A 17,968-nucleotide genomic window follows, 5' to 3' on the forward strand; every position below is an offset into this window, starting at 1 on the left:
ATGGAGTTATACCAGCATAAGTAACAGGAGAATCTGTCTCTGATTAAAATAGTAACAAAGCCAAACCTATACAAATTCCCCATAATTAAGATTTTCCAGACACCTGTTCAAGGTGCTTTCCTAAGAGGTCAGAGAAGCCAGAGTAATCCCTGATTAGCAAGTTTTGCTCACCATAGCAAGTCTTGTAGTATATTGTAAATATTAGAGTTCTGGACCAAACGGCACCAGATCTGTTCACTCTATTTAATTCCCTGTCTGTTCAAATCAAAGGGTGCTTGGCTTCAATGCCTCAGCTCACAAGTGCTAAGAAGTATTAAAAGGTAACAGGTAGCTTCTGCAGTGTGGAATTAGGCAGGCCTTACGCATCCACACTGCTTATACCTCGACTTCTATAGACGTTTCCAGTATACGTGTAACTCCTTGGCATCTTGCCTGACCCCTGTGGTTGGTCTTGGGACATAGCACTGTTGATCTAGTGCCATACACCTTCATCCCAGCATGCTCCACATTCATTCTTGCAGATGTTTTAAAAAAAATAAAGGCAAACATTTATATTTTTAATTCAAAAGATTAAAGAGAGGACAGGATTTCGGCAACAGATGGAGAAAGGCGAGGTTATTAGTTTGCCATTGCTGTTCCGGCTGATTCAGGGCCAGGGAGGGTGCCAGGGTGTTGGGACAGCGTATGAAAACTGCCCGCAAACATGCTTCCTCCAGCATGCTTCAGTTGTGGTGCAGTTCTGAGGCCAGAAGAGGTGAGCAGGCTTCTGTACTGTTCAAATGAGTTAAAAAATAACCCCATTTTGAAAGCAACTCTGCTAATGGGTCAGTAATCTGAATTCCAAAATAATAAGGGCAGACTTGAAGAGCAGTAATTTTATGGAAGACAGAAAATGATATTTTTGAAAAATGCAGAGATGTCCACTAAATATGGAGCCTGATTTCCTTGGCTACAGCCTCTGGCTACATGCATGGTATAGCATAAAATTTGCTTTGCAGCAATTCATTCAAATGGAGTGCTTCTGCACAGAGAAATCTGCTTTGATTTAGTTAGGTTCTGGGAGAGATGATGTCAATCTGTTAGATGAATTCAGCCAAAAACCACATTTGAGTTTTAACAGTTCACTGGGGAATCTGATCATGGAAAAATCATGATTCTTGCAAAAAGTCTTGAACGAGCTGTATTTGTTCCTGGATTCTGTTTACCTTGCCAACTTTATAGTTTGCAGGTCACTTTCTAGTGACACAGAGACTTACCTGTATGTGCTGCAATTTAAATGTCAGATCTTAAATTACTGGTTGGCCCATGAGCCCCAGGAATTGCTGTGAACGTCTATGAAACTCCACTTCGAGAATGTAGGAACCCGAAAGGAAATTCTGGCTGTCGGCAGGAAGAAATCCAGGCAGTATTCACATTGCTGTTCTGTATTGATGCCGTTGACTTCCAGACTTGAGCTGTATGCTACCAAGGGCAGAGCATGTGCAATACATCTGATTGCCTTGTTTGCATGCCTGAAGGTTTTCTGGACTCTTTGAATTCTCCATAAACCTTCTGCAGTAACTTTGGCCATACATTTGTGTTTTCCTTAAACAGTGGCAGACAATTAGAAAGGTTACAGAGCTGTGCTTTTCCAATAGGCTGACTGTAGATTTTAATGCATTTCTTGATATTTGCTTTACAGGGTTTGAATCCCTGTCTAGCAAAATGTCACAGGCCAACTTGTTAAATACTTGATATTTTTTGTCATTGTGTGGAGTCTTCCTTTCAAGGATTTTTACAGCACCTCTGATTAAATCTAGCAAGAGCCATGTTTTACACTAGCCTTGCAGATGCTTGTTTAGGGTAATTGTTTAGTTGGAAAGCTTGCCTTTATTTGAGTTCATTTGCTTTGTTTATTCGTGCAGATGTACAGTTTTTAGCTTTGGTTTCCCCTGCAGCCAGAAACGCAAGTTGCTGTGGTCCTGTTGGACTCAAAGCATGTACAAATATAGTACAGCCCAAGAAGGGTAAAAAGGTGAGAATCTGCATTTTGCTGGCTGGTATCCCCATTGCAGGGTGAACCAGACTAAACACCTTTGATGAACAGGGCTTTTTATTTTCTATGATCAATTTTAAATGGTGAAAAATTGTGAGGCCAGTTTAATTCACTGCTTTCTACAAATGATTTCCACATGAGGAAAAATGTCCAGTCCAGCTATTTCATTGAAGGTACCTTGATGAAAATTAGATCCAAAGTACTTGTCTGAAATGCTGACTTTCAGCATTTTCCTCACTGTGTTGCAGCTTTTGAGTGTGCTGGGTTTTTTTACATGGGTGCATCAAAATACATACTTACTCCATCACTTAATTGCTTTGCAAGTGCTAGAGTATAGCTGTTGACTCACTAGCAATGTGGAGATGGCTATATGTCTATTGGCTTTCCATTTCACTTGTCTGCAGCAGCCCTGTTCCCATCTGCAGTGATTTTGGCTACTGATTGTAATACAGCCTGGTTTTTGCCTCTTGCATTTATTTAACTTAGTGAGTTAAACAGAGAGAGAGCGAATCAGCTGCCAACAGGAAGGGGGATACTACTGAAAATATTACTCTGCAGGTCCAACCTGTGGCACCTGGGGTCAGATGTTGCAGAATAAGGGTGATGGTGATCGGTTCTCTGTTTAACGTGCACTTGATTTACTGCATTTCTGAACACTGAACTTGTGCTCATTACCTTAGCCGGCTTGCAGTGCAGTTGTGCTTGCTTCGGCATGGGCCTCCGTTCACACGGATGCCTTGCACTTTTCATTCTTGTGTTTCCATGTTGAATTGGAACGAAAATTGTAGTGCAGCAGCATGGCATTGCGCTCATGACTTTTTAAAAGCAAATCTAAGCACTGCCCGAGTGAAAAGCAACTTCATAGGGAAACTTCAAACATTTCCAGCCAAAAAAAAAAAAAAAATGTAGCTCCTCCACCATTTAATCTGCCCATTAAAAACTAGACATGGAAACCACAAAACAGTTGTATTTTTCCCTCCAACATCTGTTGCTGACATCACGGTCGCATACCACAACACAGGCAAGGCTATCTAAAGTCTGATAGTCTCCAGCTGTTGCACAGTCTCCCTTTAATAATGGCACTATGAGAATAACTCTTTCTGGTGATTTGGCAGCCTTAAGATACTGCTTTAACCATCCCCCACCCCCCTTTTTTAATTCAATCTCAAATGTTTAGGTTTAGCTTGGATACTCAGTTTCATCTAAATTCCCTTTCATATGAGCCATAAAAATGGACCTAATCTCTAAGGCTCCTCTGAAAATCCCAGCCATTAATCCCAGCGCATTTTGTCAAGGTTGCAGTGTGCTTTGGAATAACCTGTATTGTATTGTAAGATCCTGGAAATAAAGGTGCATCCACCTTCATACTTTTAACTTTGGACTCTGAGGACCTCTCGTGCTTAAAACTGACTAACCCCGATAGTTGTGGATTACAAATCAAGGCTTGTGTCTGTACTGTTGTGTGGCACTGAATGTGATGGCACTTATCTTCCTCCTCTCTCTCCTTCCTAGGCCTACACTAGCCAGTTTGTTTCTTTAGTGATGTTTGCCCTCATGATGTGTGACGACAGGATTTCTATGCAAGAAAGGCGCAAAGAAATAATGAGAGGTCTGAAAGGACTGCCAGGTATGGGTCGCATTGGTCAGCACTGTTCCCTTCGCTCTGTTCCTGTCTGCAGAGGGCCAACACGAGATCCATTATTTGAAGCGAGCCAGAATGGGTGGCTGGCTTTCGACTCTAAATGTGCCTGTGGTTTTTACCCTGTGAACAACAGATGCAGTATCTTTGTTAAGGATTTAAGGCCAGGATGAAGTTGTGGACAGAGGATGGGGTAGATTGTGTGGCACTTGCCCATTGTAGACTGAACTTTTTGGACTTGGTGTTTTTTGCGCAGAGGGGGCTTGGCAACCAAAATGATCGGGCATGGAGCAGTTGACATGCCAGGAGAGACCGAAATGGTTAGGACTCTTCAGGTTGAAAGGAGAAGGCTGAAATGGGGTATAATAGAGAGCTATAAAATCATGAAGGGGGTGGGCTGACTGAGGGAGGGACTGTACACCAAGTACCAGAATACTAAAACAAGGGAGCACTGGCTGTCAGTAGTAGGTGACAGATTAAAACTAACAAGAGAAAGTACTTTTAATGCAACGTATAGTTAACTTGTGAAGCTCATTGCCACAGGAGGTGGTGGAAGCAGATAACACAGGCAGATTCAGGGAGATCTATTAATAGCTGTTGAACAAAATGGTTGAAGATGTTTCCTCTGGCATCAAAACCCTGGTTGGGATGATCTAGTTGGGAACGACCCTCCTTTCAGCAGGGGGTTGGACTCGATGACCTCCTGAGGTCCCTTCCAGCCCTCATTTTCTGTGCTTCTATGAGTCTGTCTCTAAACCTAGAATCAAGGATTGGTGGTACTGGATAAAGAGTAGGTCCCTCTAGAGATCGTTCCCTATATAGCAGCCACTTCTGCCACTGTTGGAGCATTGGTCGGATGCAGTATGGCACTGCTTAGGTTCTTATACATGAGATTACGGAGTCATTTACTGAGCTCCAAAGGGGCAGCTGATGGTTCCTGGCACAAACAAATGTGTTATCCTTCAGTGAGAAAACAGGAGGGTTCGTACCAAGCCCAAATGTACTTGGAGGGGCAGCGTGCTTTACTTACATCTTTGCCTCTTCCTCTTAGACTTGATTAAAGAAGTGCTGAGCATGGACGATGAGATCCAGAAACTGGCAACCGAGCTTTACCACCAGAAGTCCGTTCTGATCATGGGCCGGGGTTATCACTATGCAACGTGTCTGGAGGGGGCTTTGGTAAGGAAACTCTTCATTTGAAGCTGGGCTTGACTGGTGGCGGGGCACCCCCCCTTTGCTGCCGACCGTGCCAGCAGCATCTGCAGGAGCTTCCAGCTTACGGCCTCTACCCCCAGTGCAGCCATGACCCCCCCCCCAGCCACCGGGGCCACGCACCATTCGTGAGTGGTGGGGTTGGATGGTAAACTCAAACCCTCCAGCACTGAGCTTGGCGCTGAGGTGTTTGAGATCCTGAATCTCCTCAGCTTGTAAACTTTTTCTTCAAAAAAAAAGAAACGCCAGTTGTGACATTCCCCAAAACAGCCCTGGAGTAGCTGATATTTAGATGAAATGTTTGTTTTGCTTTCTGTACAAAGTATTTAAGATGAACTCTAAGCAGGGCACTTTGCAAACCATTTCAGCCACTGTCTTAATAGCTGTGTACTGTAACCATTTTAAACATGCGTCTGTTGCTCACATGTTAACTTTGATTAGACTCTGGAGTTAAATAAATAAAAAGAGCAAAGCCTTCCATAGGCTGGAGCAGTTTCCAGTTGTTCCACAATTATGTTTTTGGTATGTAAGTACACAGTTACATTTGGATCTGTGCAGACACGCTGTGCATTACCCCAAACCACAGAGTTCTGGGTAGATCTGGGGGTAGAGACCCAAGAGTATTGGTGGCCTGTTTCTTGAGCTAGAACACCGCTTGAAACTTCATCCAGGCTTCTCACCTCCACATGTTGACTTGTGCCAAAAGCAAATGTGAGAGGGAGTTTAAAAGGTAAGAGTTGTCTTCAGATCCTTGCTCATTCTGAGGAAGAGTGATGTAAATAGCTGACACACCCTGATAGCGAAAAACATTGTCACTGCAGGGGAAATAACTCTTTCAATATTCTTCCTGTGCAGAAAATTAAGGAAATCACCTACATGCATTCAGAAGGGATATTGGCTGGTGAGCTGAAGCACGGTCCCTTGGCACTGGTGGACAAATTGATGCCAGTTATCATGATTATCATGCGGGACCATACATATGCCAAGTGCCAGAATGCTCTCCAGCAGGTTATCGCACGACAGGTAAGTTAGAGCCACATTTTATTTGTATCCATCCTCAGAGTCTGGAAGTTCAAATTGATTCCTTCGCTGGTAAAGTATTAGGAAATGCTAGGACGTGTGGGATGGGCCAACGGCATTGTGGGCAGTACTGTAGTGCTGGTGAGGGTAGTGCTTTCAATGAGTCTTTCAAACCTTTTCCTTCATATTCAGCTCAGGTGAATTTTGAGGCCACTGAACAGCTGTTAGGTGGACACTGTCCATTTAGCAAAGTAAACTCGGTGGGCTTTTAATCGCAATTTTATGTAAGATGAACAAAAGGTGGTTTAACAGCATCATCTTCAAAGGAGTCCCAGACAGAAATGATGCATCAACTTCTGTGAACAAAAGCTGTTGTAAATATTTAATTCAATAGCTGGTGAAGCCCAGAGCTTACACGCACATTTATATTTATAGAGACTTTTTCTAGCTAGAGCAGGGGTGGGTGAAATATGGCCCGCGAGGCCATTCTATCTGCCACGGGGCCCCTAAAAAAATGTAGCAAATTAATATTTCTCTGCCCTTGGTTCCTTTCAAAAATGTTCTTCGCTCACTGTGTGGCTGATGCCCCGCGCTGCAGCTGCTCACAGCCCACCTGGGACTGACTGCCTGCTCCAGACAGCCCCGCGTGGGCTGCGAGCGCAGGCCGTGGGGTGAGCGAGGGGCCGCTTTTCCCTGCGCTCAGTACCAGCTTCTTCCCTGCTGGCAAGCAGGGGGTCAGGGCTGTGCGCTGCCCCCCGCCTGTACTGCGGGGCACTGGGTGTGAGCGGGAGCACAGGGCCCACACTGGTGCCCCAGGGTCGGTGCCGGCGGGGCCCAGGGCAGGGTGGCAGGAGTGCGGGGTCCCAGCCGACAGGGGCTCTGTGGAGCTGGGCCAGCTCCCCCCTCTCCTTGCTGGTGCAGCCCAGCCCAGCTCCACAGACCCCTGCCAGCCTCTGCCTGCTTTGGGCCCCAACGGTGCTGGCCCTGGGATGTTGGTCCCTACCTAGATGGTGACTGGGGGCAGGGCACCTGTCAAGGGGCGGGGCTACCCATGCAGCCCCTGACAGCCTGCCAAAACTGGGTAAGCGGCCCTCCGCCCAAAATAACTACCCACCCCTGAGCTAAAGCATGTAAATATAAATTTAAATCTGATTTTTTCTGACTTCAGTTAGTTCAGCCAGAATAGCACGAGTGGTATAAGGTAATTTAACATTTTAAACATTTCTCAGCTTATGTCCTGTGAAAACTATCCACTTCCATCAGGGCTTTGAGAAGTGACGTGCTGTTGCCGACTGAACATTTTAATACTTGAATGTTGTTCAGCGTCCTGTAAGGAAGTTCCCTGGTAAAAAGGCAAGAGTAACAGACCCCTAGTTTAGGCTTAAGCCTTCAACATAGTATTTTAGGGTCACAGTACTCTTAAGTGACTGCTGTGCTGTTTAGAAATTAAGTGAAATATTTGCCAGATTTGAACAAATAAATATATGGCCCTTGTCAGTTTTTCCTGATGATGGTTTCTCTGCTTGCTGATGCATGTCTTTCTTCCAGGGAAGGCCCGTGGTGATTTGTGATAAGGAAGATATAGAGACAATTAAGAATAATAAGAGGACAATCAAAGTTCCCCATTCTGTGGACTGTCTGCAGGGGATCCTGAGCGTTATCCCTCTCCAGCTCCTGGCTTTCCATCTTGCAGTGCTCAGAGGCTATGATGTAAGTACTCTACTAGCTCTGTCCCCCTTCCATACTGTACTTACTGTTGAGAGGACAGGAAGAGATCTTTGTTATGCTGAACAGAAAGCTGTGCTCTAATAAGGCCTTAATAGGGACATCAACATAATGAAGATTAGGTCACTGAGGAGAAAAGTGCATGCCTTAGCTCCATCAGAGACCAGAAAGGTCCTGTGTATTTAGCTTTGAGTAGTCCTTCCTGGTCATAGTGCTTTATACAGCTCTGGTAAAAAGTTCTGCCCTTCTTCCTAAAGGCTTAGTGTGTGACCTTTAATAAGTCATAACCTTTGCCTCAGTCTAGCATCACTGTCTGTCTCATGAGTTGTCATTTTGGCTCTTAGGAAGACAAATATTTTAATCTGAGCCTATGAGTCCCAGAGCACAGGAAGCCTTGGTGCATTTTTTTTGCACAAAAGTGGAAAACCTTGCCAAGACATTCCAGTAACTTTCAGATGTCTCCCTGTAATGGCTCTTAGGAAGTATAAAATGTCGATGCCTACCTTCCTGTTCACAAATTCCATGTTTTATCTCTTTGCAGGTTGATTTTCCAAGAAATCTGGCCAAATCTGTAACGGTAGAATAAAAGCTCATCTGAATGTTAGGGGCATGGGGAAGGGAATGAGAGACTCTTTTGGTACCAAAATACTTTGTTTTTTCCAGATCCCCTAGGTCAAATCTTATTTTGTTAAATCGTCGTTTGTGTAGAAGATGATCATAATTCTTTTGCATTTGGTGATTGTCAAATAGATTCCACGTGCTATGGCCGTAGTTGTGTTTTGTTGAATTACGCCTCACAAAGGGTGTTGAATTATTTTCTTTGATAAATGCCCAGTCATGTAGTTGAGGGTCCCCCACTTTACTTTGAGATAATTGAGCTGTATTTGTTATTCAGTGTGGTTTGCTCATGTCATTGAAGAGATATGGTTACATGAAGTAATTGTCGTGCTTTCGGGCCATGAGGGCAGGCCCTGGTATATGAAATTAGATTTGGCATCATGATGAATTGTGAGTCACCAGGGATTATAAAGAGCTTGGGTCAAATTCTGACTCCTTTACACTGGGGAACTCCACAGACAGGTTGTTCTCTCCTCTGAACTCTGTTGGTAAACTTGCTCCAAGTAGCCTCAGCAGGATCTTGCCTGTGCTTTAGCACCTGACAGTCCTTTCAGACAGCGGGCCAAAATCTACTCTTCCACCAGCACATGTGGAGTTGAGGCTGAACCTCAGTGCAAGTGAGAGCAGCATCTGACCCAGTCCTTGCATAGTTACCAAAGTGAAAAGCAACCCTGAGAGCCTGTTGTGCAGTAGTCACAAAACTATACATTCCCCAGGCTGGCAAGGGACTCTTGACCCCTCACCCCCAAAGCAAGTTTTGCAACACTAAAACACCCAGCATTTGGGTACTGGTTTGATTACGAGCAACCCTGTTTTTGAACATCTGCAAGACCTTTCCTCTGTGAAACAGGATCCTGCTTTGAGCATCCCTGCTTTCACCCTACCAGGTGGGTACACACCCAGAGGGATGACACTAACTGTGCACGTGTCAGCTGCTATGTTAGGGCAGTCGCAGGTCACACGTGCGTGCCCCTGGGTTTCATTTGAGCTGCTTACTCTGTTAATTTCTCGGTTGGGGGGCGGGGGCGGGATGTGTGGCTTTGTTTCTAAAATGTTGGTGTTTGATAGTGGTTTATATCTTGGGCAGGGAGCCAGAAGACTTCGTGGACAAGACTCCAAAAAATATTGCGAGAGAGATTTCTCTCATAATTGAATTGAATTAAAAGTTGTAATTGAAACTAGAGGCAAATGTTCAGCACCTTGATTTTTAGAAATCCAAGTCATTCAGGGACAGTAAATGTCACCTGATGGAAAGGGGTGAAATTCATACCACATTTGGTGTGTTTGAACTAAGTAGCTATATTGTGATACACAAGGCTAACAAAAAAAAACCCCATAGTACTTCAAGACCTGCAGTCAAGCTTACTACTGAGCAGTTGAGGTCGCTTACTACTATGGAGCCAAAGTTTGCAGGGCTAATTGTCTAACGTGCACTATTTTGACATGTAGACTTCTACTTGATCAGGAAGACTGTCCACCACTTTAAGGACTTGGTTTTCTTTCAGCAAGCATGCTGTCCACTGTTGTAAAATCCTGGCTTGTACAATAGACAAGTCCTCCAAACGGTGTTTGCACCAATTCTTTCTAATCAATGTTAAATATCTAATATATGTGACTTAACTACAAAACCATCTTGGATTTGTTTATGGCTTAATTTTTCCTGTTAGCAAAAACTTTGGGAAAACTGGTTTCACAAAACCAGTATGGAACTGGACTCTGTACTGAGACTTGGTATGGGTAATGACTTGTATTTAAACCATTACTTTTGAATGCAAATTATGTTATCCTATGAGTATGTTTAGAAGTGTAGTAGTAAATATAGTAGTTTAGCCTTTCATAAGCAAATATTGTAGGCATTAATTAACTACTGCTTCCATCTCTGCTTTATGTGAAAAGTGAAAGACTTGTTTTCTGCAAGAATTTAATGATAAGGAGACAGTAGTAAATCTTCTTTGCTGAAATTTGCACAACTCATTGCAATATAGGTCTTTCATTCTCCCAGCTGGAAGATTTGACTTGTTTCTGCTCTTCTCAGCTCATGACTTTCTCCCCTCTGAAAATAAAAATGTCACCCTGTAACCCTGTGAGAGCTGAAACAAAAGGGGCCTGGCCAAGGCATAGGGAAGCTTTTCCCCAGGGTTGAAGGAACTGCAGGATCAAAGCCCACCATGTCCACCATAGCATTGATTCTGTTGTGAATGAGATCCTTGAGGTGAGGGGGCTTCTGGCATAGTTGTACATGCATTGTTTTGGACTTTTGAGATCTCTGCCATCAAACTTAATAGAAGCCGACTAGCCTGGGATGGCTCGCTTTACAGTTTGGATGCTTTATTGTCTGATGCTGGCAGGTAGGCTAGTGAATGAGACTGGAATTCTAGGCAAATAAACGGTCTAGAAAGATCAAGTACTTAGCTAACTTGTTCGAAGTTGGATGTTACCAGTACAAAATGTGTGCAAAGAGCCAAGAGAGTATGGTAAAGGTGTAGGTGTGACACTTGACATCTGCTGTTAAAATGAATGAGCTGCTCCTTGTTGGTATTAAAGGTATTACCCTGTAGGCTTAGGACATAGAATTTGCATTTGTTGGAAATGAATAATACCCAAATCAGTGGTGGCAGCTTAAGCCAGTGGAGCTATGCCAAGCATCCAAAAGTCAGCTTGCCAAAACTAGTCATGACTTAAGCTACTTGCAAATAAGAAATAGCTTGTTAAATGTTGTAATGTGTTATAAAAGTGGGATGCTTCGCATCCAAGACTGCTTTGGAATATAGGTGCACTTGAAGATTTCCTACCATGCTTTTGGATAACTTAAGCATCTTGGTACTGCTGTAATTGCCATCCCTGGGTCCAGGAGTTACCTTTCATTGCATTGTTTTCATCTAGCTGTGTTGCTTTTTGATGAATGAATGTTACTTTTTACTCTAGACTATTTTTGTTTTCATGAGATTCCACAAAAACAACTGAGTGTCTTGTGATATTTATTAATGACTTGTAGGTCTCCCCTTCTGCCACAAATGTTTAGCTGACTGAGCCAATGAATTCATTCCTTCTGAACTGACTGAGAAAGGCAGTTGCTTCATCTCTGTAGTAGAGCCCCACCTGAACAAGATAGCAGTGCAGGCTATTACTGGGTGCTTAGCAGTCATCCTCTGTGCTCTCCTGTATAGTAGCCAGGTTGCTAATAAGATGGTTTATGTTCTGTTTTCTTTTAGTAGCTCTCCTCTTATTTTTGGGTACAGGCATCTGTAATTGAGACATCCCTCCCGCCTGCTTCCACATGCAGGAGAGGAGAAAACGTTCTCTCATCAGTCATGTAAAAAACAAACACACACATACACCCAAGTAATAAAAAGCTTTATTGAAAAATAGGCCCAGGTACTTTCCTGGCTTCCCACTTCTTGTGCAAGTCTTCAGGTAGCAGTGTGTGCCACAGCCCCATACTGGCTGTGGCATAAGGCCTGGCAGACTTGCACTTTACTGCTTTGTCAACTCTGCAGATTGCACCAGTGCAAGCCTCACATTTGAAGTTGGAGAAAAATCAGAGCCAAATTACTATACTCCCCTGGCTATCACTAGTCATGTGGAGCTAATGCAGCCTAGTCGCTTGTTGAATTTCTAGTTAGCTGACTCGAGGCTGACCTTACTAGATTGCTAGGATGGTTTTCTATGCTGCAGGTAGCTAAGGCATGTTCTGTCTGTTTAACCTTTTCCCTCCTCTAGAAGCCGTCTGCTACTGACCAAACATGGGGCACCAGAGATGAAAGAGACTGTCAATGCAATAAAGCCCCAGAAGCAGGTGTGAACACTGCTGTGGCTTGGTTGAAACAGCCACAGTTGCTGAAAGTTGGCACCTGGTGCAGGAACAAAGGAATTTAGAAAAGATGATTGTTACCACTGCTTCCCTTGTACATAGCCAGTCTGCTTGGTTTATGGGGACCATGCCTTACCTTGTTTCCTGTATTTGGTTTTGTCTCTTGCTTCTTTTCTATCTCACCATTTGAATTAAATGAAGTGCCCAACATTCAAGCAATGGAGTGGCTGCCTTGTGTTAAATCTAGCTTGTTGGCAGTGGGGAAACACAGGAAAGCTCTCCCAGGAAAGGTCTTCCCAGTGCTAGGGCAACTTTGTGGGCCACCCCAAAGTGCCTTGCTAAGTGCCCTGTGGTCATCTGCCTCCAATAGTCGCTCAAAGGCTGGCTCTTAGCCAAGGCTGGCCCTGCCTCCCCAGGCTCTAGCCCAATCACAGCAAGCCTCTTCATCATGAGGTCCTGACCCCCAGCCAAAAGACAGCAGACTTGTGAGCAAACCTAGCTCACTTCCCAGAAACACCAGTCGGCTTCCTTCAGGCAACAGGTCCACTCATCATCCAGAGGCCACAGCTGAAGACCATTCTACATCAGCTCCATTTCAGTTCACCAAACCTGGCCACACTCCTTGAAAACAGTTAGAGTAAGGCTGTTACAGATGCCATCATCTTCTGATAGCCATGCAGGTGCACACAGATGACTTCAGAAAGCTTGTTGTATTCAGACCTTGCCTCTAGCCCCTCAAGCCCAATTACTGGTTGGCCTCCTTTCATGCCACAACTGAGAAGACTCAGCTCTTCCTCCTCCTACTTAAGAGACTATCTCCTATGGCCACTAACAGGACTTGGCACATCCATTAACACAGGGCACAATTCCTACCCCATATGCAGACTTGGAAGCCTTGCTGTGACCCCCATAGTAAATTGCTTTTTAATCATTCTCTGGTGCTTGTGCTGGACTTAACATCTGGAACCCACATACCTAGCATAGAGGTCAGTACACACTCCTTAGACAGACAGATTGACAAAGAGCCACAGGATAGGAAGTAGCTGCAGTCTACATAGGACAGGACCAGGACCCAGGTCCTTCTGATTCCAAGTCCTGGACCCAGCTGCTCAGGCCACAACCTGGGCACTAGGGGTGGGTCAGGTCCTAGTAGGAAGTAGCCGCAAGGAAGACAGTGGGCCAAGATCCTGCGAGCCCTTCATAGGTGCAGTGATTTCTGGGGAACCCCACCCCACTCCATATAGGCATAGGCTCCTAGAGCCAGATATTTAAGGGTACTTGGGTACAAACAGAAGTGCAGGAGTTAGCTGAGCACTGAGGCACCATCCTGTCCCCTCCCATGGGTGTTAGGCACCCACTGACTTTTATGAACCTCACTTCATGGCTAAAATACCTTAAACAGCTGGCCCTTGCTATGCCAAAACAATACCCAAAACCTGTGTTTATTCACCACAAGGACTCAGTGCCCTGGCACGAGGAAGGGGGAAGTCAGTCATCTTCAAATACTCTCCACACTAGCCTTCATGTTCATGCTGGTCAGTCCATGCAGGTTTCTCTTGCAAGACTAAAAATGTATTCATATCTGCACTGGAGAAACATGGTCTTGACATCAGCAACCACCTGCCTGATGGCTTTTTGCAAACTCAGTTGCATGCATTGATCTAACTCAGGGGCAGGCAATTATTTTGGGCAGAGGGCCGCATGACAGGCAGCCTAGGGCAAATTAATATTCATTTTCTAAATTTTTAGGGGCCCCGTGGGCCGGATAGAATGGCCTGGCGGGCTGCATTTTGCCCACCCCTGATATAACTCCAGCTGGAGCCACAGGGCTGTGCATGGGCCCGTGTTACCTTTGTTGGTTAGTTCTCAGTGGCAGAACTCAGCTCCCCTAGCTCCGGTAACTGCTCACATGGAAAATGGATTGACTGCAGCTAGCAACAGCGAGCCAGGCCTGTACAAATCCAACGCTGCTCAAGCTGCAAGACTGTACACAAGACTGCTATTGGCAGTCGCCCAGCTACAGCGCACGCACACACACACACACACACACAAATATGATGGGGGTTTCCATCCAATCTCTCTTCCCTCTTAGGGTATGATTTCAAGTCTGGAAAGCAAAAGTGGGTGCTGGGCAATTATGGCACCCCATACACATGTCTGATGCCCAGAGCAGAGGGGAAGGTTTTGGCTTCCACTGTTTCAAGTGAAGCATGCAGGCGTGGTAAGCATGGGGGATTTCCACTGTTTGTGCACACACCACTTATCCATAAAGCCCCTCTCACCTCTTGGTATCCAGCAGCGAGGGCTGGGGTAGACAGGCCCCACTTCACCTGGGCTTACAACTGGTAAGAAAACTCTCACCCCCACAACCCTCACCCCACCCACACACACTTTGAAAAGCTTAAACAGGGAAGAAAAGGGGGCAATGCTCTGATTTTACAAGACATCTCTCTACCTCTTCCAGGGAAGACAATGGACACTGCAAAAATCATCATCCAAGTTAAAAAAAAGCCTGCTGGTAGGTACCACTGCTGTAGAGAACAGAGAAGGAGATGGGGTTGCCCTCCTGGTAGTCCTGCCCTTGAGGAGTGGCTCTCTGAAGCATGGCAGTAGCTTGTCACCATCGCACTGCGCATCGGTGGCAGCCTAAGAAGGGCTGGCTGCATTCAGAGCAGCCCTCATCTACTGCATGTAATTGCCCTCTCTCAGTACAGGATGCCACAGACCATCCTATTTGGAGCTTCCAAACTGAAGGAAACGAGCAGATTTATCCTCGACACCTCCCCCCCACCATGTGACACAAGCAGCAGCCCCCTCCTCACACTACAGACCCACAGTGGTGAGGGGGCAGCTGGCTTCAGAAAAGCTTCTGTGCAAGCGAGATGTTTAACTTGCTGAAAGGCCCTGAGCCCTAGGCATCATTTCCAAAGCCCCTAAAGCAGTGGCTCTCTTAGACTCAAGGTAGCCTTGGGACTGGCAGCTCTTTGCTTTCACTCATTTCTTGACTGGAAGCAGCAGAGCAGTTCTTCTGTTGCAAAGCACTGAAAGGGTGCATTTGATACTGGATGCCTCTCCTCGGTTCATTTTGGGAGTCCTGTGTAGATCTTTCCATACTCAATAGTGGAGTAAATTATATGGCACCTTAGGGAGAATGATTAAAGTCTCAACAGACCCCCAGGGCCGAGGACAGCGCCTCCCCACACCCCTGCGCACGGTCAGGAACCACCACGGGACTAACAGACAAGCCCCGACGCTGCACACGCATGGAGCCATGTTCTCAGCGGTGAGCCGGCATGGCTCCACTCGGGGTGCTCTCGCTGCTGTTACCCGGGGCCAGAGAAAAGCCACTTGTCAAAGGACCTTCTGCTGCAGTTACCCTTGCTGTGCTACAGCAAGCTGGGTTGTGCGGTCCAGCCCCCTGCACTACTGGGATCGCAATCCTCGATGCCATGGGTCTGAGCCCATTGGCTGGCGTGGGTGTGCATTAGTTGTGAGGGTGGTGACGGAGCTCCTAGTAATGCAGCAGCAGGGCTACTCACAAGTTCAGACTCCCAGACCCATGGTCCTGGCACTCTCCAGCAGCCCACCCTTTCCCCCGTGCTCTGCCTTCTGGAGCACACCTTTTCCCCTTGTTACAAACCAGAGCCACAGCCCAAGCCATTTGACAGGCAGCTGTCAGCAGCTCAGGTCACAGTTTCTGCCCTGGGAAAAAGTGCCCCTAGCTACATGGCAGCTGGGGCAGCCATTGCCACACATGAGGACAGACCCGAGCACACTCCAATGCAGGGGGTGCAGGTCACAGTTGCAATGGGAGTATCAGCCCAAGGGCACCCCCGGCATCCCTGCCGGCCTTGCTTTCTGAAGTTTCACAGTATGACAAGCCTCATAGGCGGGTTGGGAGGATAAATGCACAAGACTCTCATACACAGAAGAAATAGAAATAAGCTAGAGAAGAAAATGATGAGCCCCAGGAAAGCACCCAGGAGGAACAGACTCTTGCTGTAGTTCCTTTTTTTGCTACATTTTGAGTTGGGTCCCTACAGTGCCCTTGGATGCCCAGTCAGTCCCCCAAGCCCCGGGCTGCACTCAGCTCACAGGGCACAGACACATAGGCACACCCCAGGCCCTGACGAGCAGCCAGGGAGTGATGGGAGCAGGCAAGACTGCTTATACTGCGCCAGAGGAGAGGGGCAGGCCCCCCCCCAGCCAACCCTGAATGCACACCGGGAGGCATCCAGCTGGAAGCTGAGCCAACCGCCTGGATCCTGTTATGAGACGCTACAACATCCCCGCGGAGCTGCGGCTCCCGTGCTCCAAAAACCTCGGTGGCAACGGGCCGCATGCAGCGCTAGGGCAGCATGCAAGAGAAACTGCCCAACTGGAACCCACGGGTGTAGCCTCACTCCCTGCAGGTGCAAACAGGTCAGGCATCTGCCCCAGGGAAGCCACTCGGACCACAGCAGATCGTGCTACCGACCTTGATCTGGCATGAGAGCATGCTAGGGCTTGTGCTGGCAGGCCGGGAAGCAGAGGTACAGCAGCAGAGCCCTCTCGTGGGGACACAGCATACGGCAGTGAGGAGGGCTGTCTCCTGCCAGGCTGCATCGCCTCCCCCAGGAGCAAACCCCACACAGCAGAGACGGTGCTCACCCCTTGTCTGGCACATCTCAGCCCTTGGCTGGCACAGTGCTGTGCTGCACTGAGCCCCCGCACAGGGAGCTGCTCTGGAAGAGCCCTTTGGGATCAGCTGCCAGGGCTCGCAAGCCCTAACCCCCCTTTCAGCTCCTCTGGGGGAGGCTGTACTGCACCCCACGAGCACAGCATCTCTTCGGCGGGGGTGGTCACCAAGCCTGCATCACTCGGCCGCAGGGGGCGTGCTGCAGAGCAGCCTCTTGGGCAGCGCAGTGTGCTCTAGGCCAGCGGGGCTCAGCCTTTTTTGTACCAGGACCCATTTGTAAAGTGCCCCTTGCTCCCACTCTGCTGCTCCCCCCAGTATGTGGGGGAGGGGGAGCCCCCCCAGAAGCCCCTTGCGGCCTGGATCTCTGCCAGCCTGCAAGGGACAAGCCACCATGTCCCACATCTTTCTCCTCTAAAGGAGAATCCATTTTTTAAAGTTTGTTCATTGCCCTTTCATACATTCTTGCGACCTAGATCTGGGTCACGACCCACAGGTTGAGAAAGACCGCTCTTAGGCCAGCCACTGCCCCAATGGGCACGGCACTGCCAGCCTTCCCCTCCTCTCTGGCTTCTCTCGCAAACCAGACTAAACCTCCACGGGCAGTTGCAGACACCATGAGGCCTGCCTCGCAGCTTGCCCAGCACCAAGCGTATCCGAAGCCAGTCAATTATGTAGCCCCATGCCCCCTCCACTCGCCCGTGCTCAGAAACACCCAGTGCTTGCTGGCTGGGGCTGGGGCTGGCATCAGCAGCAAGGGGAAGACTGCCACGTGGCTTCACCTGCCTCTGTCATCTTCATGCTAGGCTGGTTAGTGGCACAATATTCGTCTGTGGTGTGTGGGAGCGTGAAGCAGCCCTGGCTGCAACGTGGAATGAGACTAACCAGAGCCAGCCCAACATGAGCATCTCCAGAGCCAGCACCTTGGAGCTGGGCCCCCACTTCACTTAACAGCCCCCGGGACACTGGGCTGGTCCGTCGACAGGGATGCCCAGCCCAGTCCTGCTTCAGCATCAGATCTCTCTGCTGAGCAGAGCAGTCCAGCCTCACTCCACCACCTAAGGGCAGCTGGACCACTGCCAGGTCATCCATGGCAGTGCAAGCTATACCTAGAGCTGGCGGGGAGAGGGGCAGCAGCAAAGCAGCAAAGCCTGGCCAGCGTCTGGGGCTGGGCACCAGCTCAGGTGTGTGTGTGTGTGTGCAGCATTCTCAGTCATCCCAGCCAGGGTGACC

The 17,968-nt window shown here is 47.5% G+C and overlaps 1 protein-coding gene across 2 annotated transcripts in view; it reads left to right on the top strand.

Annotated features, from left to right (window-relative positions):
* Positions 1-12,275, top strand: part of GFPT1 (glutamine--fructose-6-phosphate transaminase 1) — a 49,676-nt gene extending 37,401 nt beyond the window's left edge. For both annotated transcript variants that reach the window (XM_019545931.1, XM_019545932.1), the window contains 5 exons: positions 3,548-3,662; positions 4,726-4,853; positions 5,742-5,909; positions 7,455-7,616; positions 8,173-12,275. In XM_019545931.1, the coding sequence (XP_019401476.1) occupies positions 3,548-3,662; positions 4,726-4,853; positions 5,742-5,909; positions 7,455-7,616; positions 8,173-8,217 (618 nt within the window). In that variant the 3' untranslated portion in view covers positions 8,218-12,275. The remainder of the gene's footprint in view (positions 1-3,547; positions 3,663-4,725; positions 4,854-5,741; positions 5,910-7,454; positions 7,617-8,172) is intronic.
* The last annotated feature ends 5,693 nt before the right edge of the window (positions 12,276-17,968 follow it).

Source organism: Crocodylus porosus, unplaced genomic scaffold (genome assembly GCF_001723895.1).
Source record: "Crocodylus porosus isolate Cpor-Errol unplaced genomic scaffold, CroPor_comp1, whole genome shotgun sequence".
In the NCBI taxonomy this organism is placed as follows: Eukaryota; Metazoa; Chordata; order Crocodylia; family Crocodylidae; genus Crocodylus; species Crocodylus porosus.